The following is a 14736-nucleotide window of genomic DNA, read 5'->3' on the forward strand; positions in this document are numbered from 1 at the left end:
ATTATGACTGTATGGGGAATTAAGGCTCAATATGTCTAATTCAATTTTCTTATAACATACATTAGTTTCACCATTGAAGGAGCACGCATTTGAGAGGAGCAGTCTCCATTGAGATTTTGCTCTGAACGCCTAACAGCTCTCAACACATCTGCTCATAGTCTAGCTGACTGATTGCAAGATAAAGACTTATATAAAAAAAAAAGTTTCACCATTAAATATGAGGGATTATTTGTCCAATGAAACCATTTTATTTTCACCGAGTTCCCAACCCAGGACTACTCACAATACGCATAGGTTTCACTGAGCATCGACCATCAGAGCATCGGTTATCCAAAATTGTACAAATCCGAGCTTTATATTAAATTTGGTTCAAATGTAATCCCGTTGATGTCTTCTATATGGCTGTGCACGTTGTACGTAAATCAATGAAAGATAATAATTTAATAGCATCTAACTACTTATAAAGGCTTATCATCTACGCGAAATATTAGAAAGTGCGGATTAATAAATAAATGTACTGAGTAAATAGCAAACCCAAAGACCATTGAAGGTTGAGAGAATGTGAGGAGATCGGAGTGTTAAAAAAGCTTATCTCGGTAACCAACCGGCCGCTGATGGTCGTCCAAAGATGGAAAAAGATCTACTCTATCTTCAAGTGCACCATTGACAAAGATGGCGTACTTTAGTTTCGGGGACCAAGGCTCTCTTTGGGTCGCTGTTCCAGCAGAGTTAGTTAATTTAAAAAAAAGGGTGCGTGTACTTATGTACGCGCGTAAGAAGTTATACTTCTTTGGCATTATTAAAAATAGTTTTTGATTGCATGCAAATAATTAATTACAATTAAATAATCAAAGACTGGAAAAGGTGTCATTAGAGTCAATAAAGTTCAGTTTACATTTGAAAAATAAAATAAATAAATATTTATTATTATTCTCTTACATTAAGTGTAACATAAATTCTATTATTATTCGAATGTTGTTTTTAAATTATGTCCAATGCCGTAGCATCTTCCGTGGGCAACATCATTCTGTTAATTTTGTGTCACGGTGCGCGCGCATCGTAAAATTTCACTCTCATCAATTTTTCATAACGCGCCTAAAGAAGTATAACTTCAAAAATACATCGTTTTATCCCAAAAACAGAAAATAATAATAAGTAACAAAAAATACAAATAAAAATAGTTAAGTTACATAATATTTCACAATTTGGGAAATCTTATGTAATACGGCTTCGTACTGTGAGACCGCAATTAAACCATCGTTCAACGTTAGCTTCGTCATATGAAACACTACATATCAATGTAACAGATATATTTTGTTGTACCGTAACGCAATGACCACAACTTTGACCTATAGATGATTCACGTCGATTTGTTCGTCTGTCCGTGCTAAGCCGACAGAGGAATTCAACTGTAACATTCTTATACGTTATTGTTTCGTGTGAAGTGATCTTTATGGGTACTAATAAATTATGATAATAAAAATTTGTATAAGGTATAAATGTCCTAAGATTTATAAATAACGATTTAATGTACTTCATGGTTTATTATGAAGAATCGAAACAATGATGCCGTTAACCAACTTTTATAGGGTTTATTTATTTTAAAAAGAACACACAACATACAAAAAACGTGTGTGTACTTATGTACACGCGTTAGAAGTTATACTTTTTTGGCGAAACAAGATAAAAATCTTTTCAAAAATTTCATTCTACGTCTGTAGAAAAAACGACACTAACAATATAAAAAACTAAAATGTTGACTATAGCTCACTCCACGGTGTCGGTTTTTGTGACGGTGTGCGCGCTCATCGTAAAAATTTACTCACATCATTTTTCCCTAACGCGCTAAAAGAAGTATAACTTCGACAAGTGGCACATCATTTAATAGAAACATTACAATTATAAAAGAGAAAAGAAATAATACCATACAAATAAATGACAATAATCTAGAATTTAAAAACAAATATCTAATATGCAATTTAAATAATGTTACATTTCTTGTGACGTAACAATTGCTATTTAGAATAAATATCATGGTGAACACAAACAAATCAACATATTACAATTAAAAAGAAGTACATGTATATTGTATATATTGTTATATTAAGACATATGATATCATAATTAATTTCATAAATTCTTGCGCAATATAACCAGAAAATTAAAATAATTAGATGGGCAAAAATTGCGGCCCAGTCGCTATTAAGTGATCTCTTGCAATCCATCAAAAACAAAAACATCAAAGTCATTATAAAACTAAATCGTTTTCCTTTATATCTAATCATTATTAGCTTATCTTTCCGATTCCAGTACGATTTTTTATGTTTAAAGGTTCAAATATCCCTTACACAAGATTGAAAAATGTCATTTCCCGACTAGGTAGTAGATATTTTTACGATCTATTAATATAACTTAATTGTACTGTTCGAAATAAAATGTCTTAAAGCTAAATACAATGTAAGTAGTAATGTCATTAATGTTCTTTATCTCCAAATATGTTTAAACATTGCATCATATCGGTACCACAGCCACAAAGGCTCGGTGTGACTTTTGTGGACGCGGTCAAACATGATAGCGGTGTTTATGAAGATCATGAGATTAGCTTCTATTTTAATTGTGTTATATTTCGTCATATTTACCGTTCTATGTTTGACAATACTTGGCGATTAAAAGAAAGCGGAAAGTTTCTTGCCAGTACTTCTTACCCGCTCTACGCCCTTGACTTGCGAACTGGTAGTAAATGTAAATTTACAATTAATTTAACTTCTTTCTGACAATTCATAAGTGTACTTGTTTACCTACATGAATAAAGATATTTTGAGTTTGAGTTATACAAACTCTTCAAACTATAGTAATGAACAACTGACCATAATAGAGTTTATAACAGGGGGCAAACGGGCAGGAGGCTCACGTGATGTTAAGTGTTACCGCCGCCCTTGGACACTCACATTGCCATTAGCTCGCGTGCGTTGCCGACCTTTTAACAATTGTTACGCTATTTTCTTGAAGTTGAATTGGTTCGGAAATACATCGGTGGGCAGCTTTAGTATATTATTATAATACATATTATGTATTGTCTTCTATGTTTATGAGCCATTTAGTAATGTATAATTACTGCGGCTCATTATATCCGTTAGTCTTAGAAAATTGTTTAGTTAAGAACTAAAACGTCTATATATTTACAATGCCATTACAAGGGGTTAATATTTATTGCCAGTTATTCTCTTCCGTTCTTGAGAACTGGCATGTAAAATTAGAAGCATTTAATGTATATTTCTTTTTTGACGTTCGTAAGTGTACATTGTGTTACCTATATGAATAAATGATTTTTGACTTTGACTTTGAATATCCTGGATTAATACGTGGTCAAATAATCATTATCCAGCCGGAAGGGTAGTAACAAGCTTGCTTACAAAATGGTTATTGTTCTTGTATGTAAACGTGTCTATGTCCCATAAAAGTTCTTAGGACTCACATAAAAACTGAATCTAATGATTTAATTATAAAAGATTGTCAAGTCCCTAATTAATTGTAATATCATCGAGGTATATTTTTTTCCTTTGTGTTTGCTGTATAAAGCCTGTTATCATCATTAAATCTTGAATTTTTTCCTTATCTACCAACGTATAAGTGTGCCGAGCGTTGGCAAGCTTTTGGAAATAAATACATATTATTAATTGATTTCAATCATACGCTGACGTTAACAATATTTATGAGAAACTGTAAGCTATTGGAATGCTTTTATTCATAATACCCTGATTTTAATATCCTTAGAACCACGTTCTTTCACGTCTTCTATTGTTTCCAGCTACTTTACATTAAAAAAGACCCCATAATATTATGGGGACCGTGAATATGGTCAAATTGGATCCTTTCAATGGAGGTCACTGAACTATCTCATGCCAGATTAATCTCTAATTTAAACATTTAACAAAAGATTAAGTGTTAGGACGTTTACGCACTGTGCAATGAACTTAAATTGTGTATCGTCACTACAAATCACGGTTTTTACGACTTCTTTAATATAGAAATACCTTTTTTGTGTTTAAAATATTTAGTTTTTCTGTACAGTAAATTAATGTGATAATAATTGCTAAACGAAATTCATGCCAAAATAGTAAAGTAATGCACCCACGTGTTGTAGGGTGTTGGATATGAACTGCCCGACTGACTTTATTTGCTAGATTTTCGGAAGTATCGACCATGTTTAAATAATTGCTGTTATTATTAGAGGTGCCATATCAATGGTATAGCCAGAAAATACAATTACCGATTACTTCGGTAATTATAGCTTAATCGTATAGCAACACCTGTGATTTTTTTAACGGTCCCCTGTCATAGTGTCCAGGGACTTTTTCTCTATCTATTATCTTTTCTTTTTCTGTTATTTTTTCCTCATCTTGTATCTTCCTTAATAAATAGTACATAGCTCATGTTGCGCATCTCGCGAGACAGTTTGTCCCAGCCACATCGGTAATATTATCTACAATATTCATGGGCGAGCCGGGGCACCCGTATTTATCCGCTGCGCAGTGTGTAAGCGAGCAGTCCACAAATATTTGGGAGATATGATAACATCTGTCTTGCCTTCGTGATCTAAGGGCAATCTATTATAACTGAATGCACTCTCTATGACATTTGTCTTCAATAGATGCCTCTGATGGCCTTTGTAATGATGGCATTAAAATTTATATATGTAATGCGTTGGGAAGGTTAGGTTTTATTATGTTTAGTAAAAAAAAAAAAACATATATTTGGGAGGAACTTTGGTTATATTTTGTGCTATCATAGCATATAATAGTGGCGCTACAGCCTTTTATGTCTGGACCTTGGATTTCTGTATCCGTTTAGTTAGTTTTTTTTTTCTAATACGCAAATATATAGCTTCTATGACTGATACACACCGTCGACTTTATGGGTATAAGGCATGCTTTCCTCACGATGTTTTACTATGGTACATTGGTGAACTCCCGGGGTGCGTATATACAACCTTAGGCCAACATAGCATTATCTCAACCATTGCAGATATAAAAATCTTTGGAGTATTATGATGATTGCGACACGCTTGCCTACATTACTGTTATTTACTTAATTATTTCGTATTGAATTTAATAATATTAACTTAAATTTACTATTATTTATTATTATCTTACGCTTAAAAGATAAAAGTAGGTATAGTTACCGTAGCGCTTGTAGTTATAATTTTATCTTTCAGTCCTGTCGTTTAGATGCATTTTTTATACGTTATTTATTACAAAAATAATATACTGAAGCAAAAGTATTTAAACCTAAAACACGAAACAAACAATGAAATAATTATACAATAAAACGTTTACCCTTTTACGAAACAAGATATTTTAAAAAATTTCACGCACCGTTGAAAAACAAGGGTTCAATAGTTCAAATAAAAACTAGACATCATTGAATTTGAATTTCTAATGGCCGGATTTCGTATCACATTACTATTGTGCTGTGTATAATAGTTACCCTTAGATAGGTCTAAGATTCCCATAGAATTTGGGAAAGATAAACACGTTTTGATGAGTGAGAAACCTCAATTCACTAATTAAATATATATCTACTATTTTATTTGCAGGTATTACATTTTCGCCACACCTAGTAGATTGTGAGGACCAAACCAATTAGCCATTAGACCATATCACGTGGTGCTTATTAGGCTTGGCTTAAAGAGCTTGCGAGTGCCTTGCCAGTTAAAGAGTTGGTAAGATCTTCTCTTGAAGGGCCCTAAGTCGAGTTGGTTCGGAAATACTTTAGTGGGCAGCTGGTTCTATATAGTATAGGCGCGGCAAAAACTTCCTCAGAAAACGCTCAGTTGTGAAATGAAGGACGTCGAGGTGATACGGGTGTTATTTCGAATGTCTCGGCGTCCGATGATGAAACTCAGCTGCAGGTATTAATCCGAACAACTCCTCTAAAGAAGCGGTGAAAAGATATTTCGACCATCATTTCACAAACCATTTTTGGACTCCGACATACGACTCCGACATTACAGGTGGTATTTGTCTAGTAGTTCTACATTAGATATCAGGCCATTTTAGGCTTCTGCGGACTAAAGTAAATGTGTTACTTCTTTTTATTACAATTTATCGCAATACCCGTCTACTTTCTAACGTTTCGTGGCCATGATTTTTCCTTCAACCAACACGCCGTTTATGGATTTGCCATTAATTAATTGAAGAAGGTAGTAGAGGTCATGGCGCAACACGTGACCGAAAAATACATACTACTTTTTGGTGAGTACTAACAAACTTACCAAATAGTAGTAGATTGTCTCGAAACCCAAATGCACTAAGTACGTTGCTTAGTATGTTACTTAATAATGTTTTATGTAATTAAAGCACAATTAGTGCCTACCAAACTGGACAATTATAGAATTGGATATCACCAGGATACAGATCTCACTACTTTGATAAGTGAAACGATTCAGTAGCCTATAACATTAGTCTATCAAGTTCCCACTTTACGCCTCACTGCACACAACTAACATGATTATTTTTCCGACCCAAATATCGGCCAATAGAATTGCACCATTCGACGTCACGTGGTACAACCTACATGGTATTATACTGACAATTTTTTGTGAAAATTTTCTCTGGTCGTTGCTTCAAGAAAAGTATTAAGTAGTTGTTTTATTCATTATGAAATTCTTATTTGTTAACTGTACATTTCGTCTCATGGTGCAATTCTATTGGCCGACATTTGGGTCGGAAAAATAATCCCCCGAATACCACACGAGCTTCAAAATTATCGGGCATTTCCCTCAAGGTTCCCTGCAAACAAATATAGTCGTCATGACGACTTATAGTCGTCATGACGACTATATTAATTGTTTGCAACGAACCTATCGGGAAATACCCGATAATTTTGAAGCTCGTGTGGTATTATAAGTGATTATATGACACACGGGCTCGCCAATATAAACTCACCATGTAAATTTCTCTTACATTATTCTTAGACTCAAGAAGCAGTTCACAAACACATATAAATAGAGTCACAGAGTCAACACAAATAATAATCACTTTATAAGATTTTAAGGATAAAACTCTTTTTGTTAGAGGAGAAAAGAGTCATGCGTTATATGTTACTAAAATTCTGACTAGGAGAGCGTAAGACTACAATTTAATATTTATACACAGACTCAAAATTAATATTTTGGAAAAGAAATGTATGATATTATAAGTAGTTTTACTTACGTAATGTATTGGAGGCATTATTTAACAAATACTAAAAAAATATATCAAAAAGAATTTAAACAATACTTTTAGGGACTACAACTAAATTATATTAACAATTATGTAAAGTCTGTATGTGGATGTATGTCTCTATATACGTATATCGTTCAATAAAAGTATTATTCAAAAGGCGGAAATTAGAGTGTCATTTGTAGTGTCCCTGTACAATAATAAAAACACGTAAGTATACAAAAAGCTTAAGCAGTGTAGGCCTAGTGGGTTCAGCGTCCGACTATGAGAGTCTACCCTGAGGTCGTAGGTTCGTTCCTCGATCAATGGATATTTTTTTACTTCATCTAATTTTCTATGCGCACATAGACTTCTGTCTAAAAGATTAGCTCGAACGGTGAAGGAAAACATCGTGAGGAAACCGGCTTGCCTTAGACCCAAAAAGTCGACGGCATGTATTAGGCACAGGAAGCTGATGATCATGAAACAGATACAAAAATCTGATGCCCAGATTTAAAAAGGTTGTAGCCACTGATTTAGTTATTCAAGTATACTAAAAAAACAATGTTAAAACTTAGAAAATGTTAAATATAACTAATACAAAAGAATTACAAGTTTACATCGTATTATGACAATGTGCAGCTGACTTGATCTAGCGACACTCAAAACCGGTACTAAATTGTTGAACAAGTTAGCATTGCAAGGACGCTTGTGCCCGAGGTGACTGACACGTTGCGTGCCAAAAGACTACATTAAACTAACTATTGGTTAATGGAGATAATCACCGATTGGCTGTGCGTTACGGGTGCAAAGCGTGGATGATCAGATTTTTGGTAATTGTGCGCGTGAAGGTCTTTGAAGGCTATTTGATTCACGTGTAATCTGCGCATATGACGTGGTGAAATATTTCTCAATTTTTTTTTTAAGAATGACTACATGATTAGTTCGAAGTAATTAGATCGCTAGATCTACTTATCTATACTTATATTATAAAGAGGAAACATTTGTGTTTTTGCATGTATCTTTGTAATGTTTTCACACAAAAAGTACTAGACCGATTTAAAAAATTATTTCACCATTAGAAAGCTGCATCTTAACTTACTGACATAGACTATATTACAGTCTCAAAAAAGGGATCCCTAGCAAAATGGAATCGAAGCAAAGAAGTAATTAAAAACTAAGAAAACGAAGTAAAATAAAACTTTTATGATAACAAAAATATATCTATAGTCCGACTTAGTAGACTTTCCACTACCACAAGATCGGTATCTACGCGAGTGGAACCGCGGGGGAGTGCTAGTTAAATATGTATAATATTATAATAATAAATAATACAGCTATATATCTTGTGGGTGTTCAAAAAACAAACTTCCGAATTAATATTTGGATAGAACATTGCTAAGTGCCCTTTAAAATAAAAATAACCCTAAAAAACTATTATACATTTAACGAGCCATTAAATGTATGTTTTACAGTGTAGTAAAGACTATTAAAAACAATGCCATCTAGCGGCAGCTGCATAAACCACTTTATATTTGTGGTTAGGGCCACACGCAGACTCGATCGTACAAACTATGGTTATTGTACTTCAGCGCCATCTACATGTATAATACGAAAAAAATATTTTTTATTTGTTTGGTTATTTGTAATGTTTTAACAGTAATATAATAACTAAGTATTGTTTTATTAGAATTATTTTAAAAAGGACCCTTAAGTGTTTAAGTAATTTAGGATTCTACTTGGCTGTAAGAAGGATTTATTAAATATTAAATAAACTAGTTCCTTTGTTACATTATGTGTAGTACATAACATTAAAATATTCATACCTTCGCGTAATCGACAGGAGATGCATTCACTGGACTCGTAAAAAGGCCCTCGCTGAAACAAACAAGACAGTTGTTATTAAGGTAACTAAAAAAAATATACATAAAAAGCAAAGAACGTCGCGCATGTAAAGTCTATCATCATCAACATGAATGGCTGTACAGCCCCTTATGGACCTTAGCCTCCGCAAGTATCTTTCGCCATTGCAATCTAGGTATCTCGTATATAACATAACTTAGTTTTAAGCACACCCCACATACTCACGTAGGTATATACCCTAACTTTCACACAAGACAGCCGAATTATGTGTTACTTAGTTAAATGTATTTAATTCTTTTTATAGTTTTTTTCCTTTCTCTTTTGATTCTTTGAACCTTTTTGTATATATTATGTATGCCATCTTTGGTATAGCCAACCTTTAAATCTTTAGTATACCTAATTGTTTTTTGTTAAATGTAATTTACGTTAGCTGTAGGAGTACGAAATAAATAGACATAAAACGAGTGAAAAATAAACTACATAAAATAACAACTGCTATTAATTAATAATTGAATGTTATTAAAAAATTAATTGCATTTGACACTCGCAAATCAGCGGCCAGGCGATCTAGATATCGATAAATCAACGTCGGATGCGCTTGATCGCATCGATTATACCGATTATTAAGCAAAACACTGGCTCGGAAACGAGATCATCGCAATAAAAACCCGCATCTTATCGCTAAACAATAATTTTCCTCACATTACGTGAAACTGTTTGATGCAAATCGACATATTCGAAATAAGAATTAGAATAATAGACTGCTAATTTGAACAAGCTCTAAGGCTAAAATGGAAATGGGCAGGTCATATTGCTAGAGCGCGGGATAAAAGATGGACACTAGAAACAACGAAATTGACTGGACCTACTGGAAAGAGATGTATAGGACGACAAAGGATGGACAGATGATATTGTAGAACTAGCGGGGGAAAACTGGATGAAAGTTGCTCAAGACAAAGAGAAATGGAAAAATATGGAGGAGGCTTTTACTCTAAAAGGGGCCATACAAAAACTAGAGCACTAAAAAGTTTAAAATAAATCTAACTTAAATTTTGTTTAACACTCATACTAACTTAACTAATACTAATATTAAGGAATGTAAACTAACTAAATGTTGTATGGATCAATAAAGCTTTAATAATAATAATTTTACCACATGAGTAAGTTTACCAAAGCGTTAAACGCTGTTCAAATCGTCTTTCAAATATTTATTATGAAAAAATGAATAGCGTCTCCAGAAGGACGCGTAAAAACTTTATACTCAGACAAATATTTGACACAAATATGTTTTACTTTCCTCTGGTCGTTGGAAAGTGAAGTAAACATTTGTCTTATAATATACCAGTAATAAAAGTCAATTAAATTGGATTGTTAGTTCGAATTATCTATAAGATCTACAAGCTTTATTAAACGCATCATTAAATCACTCGGTTCGCGAAGATTTTATCTGTCTAATGTAATTTGTGTGCAATTTGTCCCGCTTAGGTGAACACGCATTATTAAAATTACAGAGATAGATAGACCCCTATATTTATAATCATACAACGTTCCTCGAATAGCTTTGAATTTTTCCTACGTATCAATTTAAAAATCATTAAACATGACAAGATATGGTTAATAATAGGTTGAGAGTTAAGAAAGTAGGAGAGGAGTGGTAGCCTAGTGGCTTCAGTGTGTGACTCTCATCCCTGAGGTCGTAGGTTCGATCCGCGTATGTGCACCAATGGACTTTCTTTCTATGTACGCATTTAACTTTCGCTCGAACGGTGTAAGAAAATATGGGTAAAAACCTGTTAGCTTTAGACCCAAACAGTCGACGGCGTGTGTCAGGCACAGGAGGCTGATCACCTACTTGTCTATTAGATTGACAAATGATTATGAAACAGATACAGAAATCTGAGGCCCAGACCTAAAAAGGTTGTACGGCCACTGATTTTTTTATTGTTCTCAAAAACATCGTTGAAAAACCAAAAATGTATTGAAGTTAGCCTGCATTCGTAGTTCTCGTGAAGACTCGATTCTGAATTTTAGTTAAGTTAAGAAGCAGTTCAAAACAGCTTGCTTGCCGCCAATACAATCTAATACTCAAAATTCTCGTGTCACAATGTTCGATCCCATACTCCTCCAAAACGGTTCGACCGATTCTTATGAAATTTTTATGCATATTCAGTAAATCTGAAAATCGGTTCTATCTATCTTTCAATCCCCTTAAGGATAAGAGGTTTCCACTCCAAAAAAATTTTTTTTTGTTTTTATTATGATACAGCGAATACGATCAACCTCTATTTTTATTTGTTAGTTAAGAACTTATAACTTGAACTCTGAGGTTTAAATAGTGAAAAATTCACAGAAAAACCTAAAAAGTTGTCACTCCAGAAAACCGAACAGTCTCTGGGGTAGCATAGCAAAATGTTCCATGTTGGTATATTCTAAAAAGGTAGGCTAAGTAAAATCACATTAAGCAGAAACGAAGTTCGCGGGGGCAGCTAGTATCTTTGTATATTATCTTTATCTGCCCATTGCCCCTTTGGGGAGTTTCGAGACAATACAAACATCCTGAATTGTGCTATTTTACGCATTTATCAACACCTGCTTTACTAGTCATCCAATAATTGTGAGTAATGTCGATATTTTCTCATGATATTCGTGACACACTTAGAATTCTAAGTATATGGTCATTGACTGAATGTATTTGAAGAATGTTGTAAACCGGAAAATATATGCCGTTCCGTTTGTGTATTCTCTTAAATGTCACGCTATCTGTATCTTTGTCTTGTATCGACTATTGATTATTAGCATGATTAAAGATACAAGGGATACTGCTGTTTACTATGACTGCGTTTCATCTGAGGATAGGTGCGTTAAACCTGGCGGTGTATGTGTGTGTCAATAGAGTTTGTCTTTCCATGTACAGATACCGGCAAACATCTTGAACAAATGTCCTTGCCTGCGCCGAAGCGATTTTTAGGTATCACTGGGAGGGCGGCGGGCGGGAGAGTGACGTGTCGATCGCGTGATTGGTAAATCAGTTGAGGTTTGTGTCCCAGATGCGCAAACTCCCTTGTTTAATGCTCGAAAAGTTTGCCGGTATCTATAGCATTCGTACAGTGACACGTGAGGGTTCCGACTTATCTTAGAGTAAGGTTCAAGACGAGACTTCTGGGAACTCTGTCAAAAATGTATTGGATGTTACCAAGAGGTTTATAGTTCACCCCTAGTCTCGACTCTGTGTTCTTGTAGAGGAACATTTGGAGCGCTGCCGAGAAATCCAGCAGATCAAGTGACGCAATTATATCCCCAAGCTGGCGCTTGATTGGAACCCGCAGGGAAAGCGGAAGCGTGGCTATCTCAAGCAAACCTGGCGTCGTGCAGACGAGGAAAAGAGAGCCGGAGAGATGTGGAGCGAGGGGAAATACAAGGCTCAAGACTGAACGCGGTGGAGACTCACTGTGGCCGCCCTAAGCCACATCTAGGACATTAAGTCATGTCAGTCAAGTCTCGACTCTAAATCGACATCATAACCCAAAATTGGGTTACGTGTTAGGCGCAGAAGGCTGATTATTGGTAGTAAAGGCAAGCCAAAATCTAGCTTAGTTACACAGTTATATCCGCTCACCGTCTACAATGTAAATATACCACTAAAGGACTGGCTTCTGAGCATAACTTGCGCAGTGTTAGAAATGCTTTTGAGACCTAGTATGTAGTTACACACTTTTTTCATTCACTCACTGACTCGCTCACTCACACATTTGCACCTACACACTCACTCATGCACTCAGGCGTGTTGATAAGAATTGAAAAGTAAATTAAATAAAATATGTAATTAGATTATATATAAATATATTTTTTATAATCACTAATTTGTATTTAATAGCTTAATTTGTGGGATGAAGAAACAAATAATATAACGTTAAAAGTTCTTCAGTAACAAAACGCACGCAAGTCTTTTATAACAATAAATTTATAATTTCATAGGAAATACGAAAAATAATTAATAAACTAATCGCCCGTTTCAAATATAATATAAAATTATCAGACGATTAACTCAGGAATGTCTGTCATAACGTTCAGCGAAAACAGGGAATATAATTAACATAATAATACTATTATGACATGAAAAACTCGTAAAATATGTAAAGTCGTCAATTACAATGTAATTTGTACCGTTATGTAAGAAAATGAATATGTACAAGTGTGATGAACCAATTACGGTGTTACAAATGGTGTCAATATAAAAAATAAACAGTGGTGCTACAACCTCTTTAGGTCTTCTCCTCAGATTTTTTAATATGTTTTATGATCATTTTTACATCTAATAGGCAAGTAGGTGATCAGCCTCCTGTGCCTGACACACGCCGTCGACTTTTTGGGTCTAAGACATGTCGGTTTCCTCGCGATGTTTTTCTTTACCATTCGAGCAAATGTTAAATGCGCACATAGAAAGAAAGTCCATTGATGTATAGCCGGGGATCGAACCTACGACCTCAAGTATGAGAGTCGCATGCTGAAGCCACTAGGTCAACATTGCTCTTGATGTCCATATACACTCTGTTAATTATTAAATCTATATTATACTAGCTGACCGAGCAAACGTCGTTTTGTCATGTATATCATTTATAATAAAAAAATAGGGGTTGATCGTAGAAGGGTGAAAATTGAGGATTATATGTATTTTTGTATGTTGTATCATAAAAAAATAGAAATTAAAAATTTTGTCTAAAAAATAAAATAAAAATTTTAGGGGTGGAGAACCCCTAACATTTAGGGGGATGAAAAATAGATGTTGGCCGATTCTCATAGATACCGGATAAGCAGAAAAAATTTCATTAAAATCGGTCAAGCCGTTTCGGAGGCAACGAAAACTGTGACACAAGAATTTTATATATTAGATATTATAGAATGTAAGCGGCTCTTAAATATAGGCCGCATCTCACTATAAAAAAAACTGACAGCCGCTGCAAAACATTATTTTTATAAACATGAGAAGAACACAAATATTAATAGAAAGATCGCCTTTGTAATAAATGTACTTTTCTACTCGAAGTTATTCAAATAGGTTCAATACTTCCAGAGATAACAAATAAACTCAAAACTTTCACCGTATTCTCATGTTTAAAGCTAGTACAGTATTTGTCACCATGGTTACCATGTTGGAAACCGTAACCATGGCAACAATCAGTAATTTTAAAACGCGTTTTGTAATAAGGACAAACAAAACATTTTGTATACAAAAAATACTCGCATTTTAATCATACTAATTGTATTCACACTATCAAATAGACATGCTTAGCTTTGGATTTATACTTGTAATTAATTAGATATGTTTGATCATCAAAAGCTCTGATTACAGCGATATTTAATCCACCGCTCCTGTTGTGTATTTGATACCTATTCGTACCTGGGAATATATTTGAGTAAGGTGGACATTTGTTAAAGCCTGTTATACCGATAGTATTGCATTCATTAGCTATTTAAAGGTGAAAACCTAGCCAGTCATGCTGTACAATTTTGTAATAGTATATCAACTTTCTCATGCACTCTTACGCTTGTACCTTCAGCTATTCAGCCTACATTGTCTATTTGTTTGTCACTCTGCATCTTCTACCGCATTTACCACGGAGAACGTGTTCAGATAATTTGTTCGGATTAATACTGCAGCTGAGTTTCCCCA

General features: G+C 34.3%; 1 protein-coding gene across 1 annotated transcript in view; it reads right to left on the minus strand.

Annotated features, from left to right (window-relative positions):
- LOC125054525 (TNF receptor-associated factor 4) overlaps positions 1-14736 on the minus strand; it is a 63230-nt gene that overhangs the window by 43828 nt on the left and 4666 nt on the right. The window contains exon 2 of the mRNA XM_047656485.1: positions 9029-9080. Coding sequence (XP_047512441.1) covers positions 9029-9080 — 52 coding nt within the window. The remainder of the gene's footprint in view (positions 1-9028; positions 9081-14736) is intronic.

This window comes from Pieris napi, chromosome 12 (assembly GCF_905475465.1).
Source record: "Pieris napi chromosome 12, ilPieNapi1.2, whole genome shotgun sequence".
Lineage (NCBI taxonomy): Eukaryota > Metazoa > Arthropoda > Insecta > Lepidoptera > Pieridae > Pieris > Pieris napi.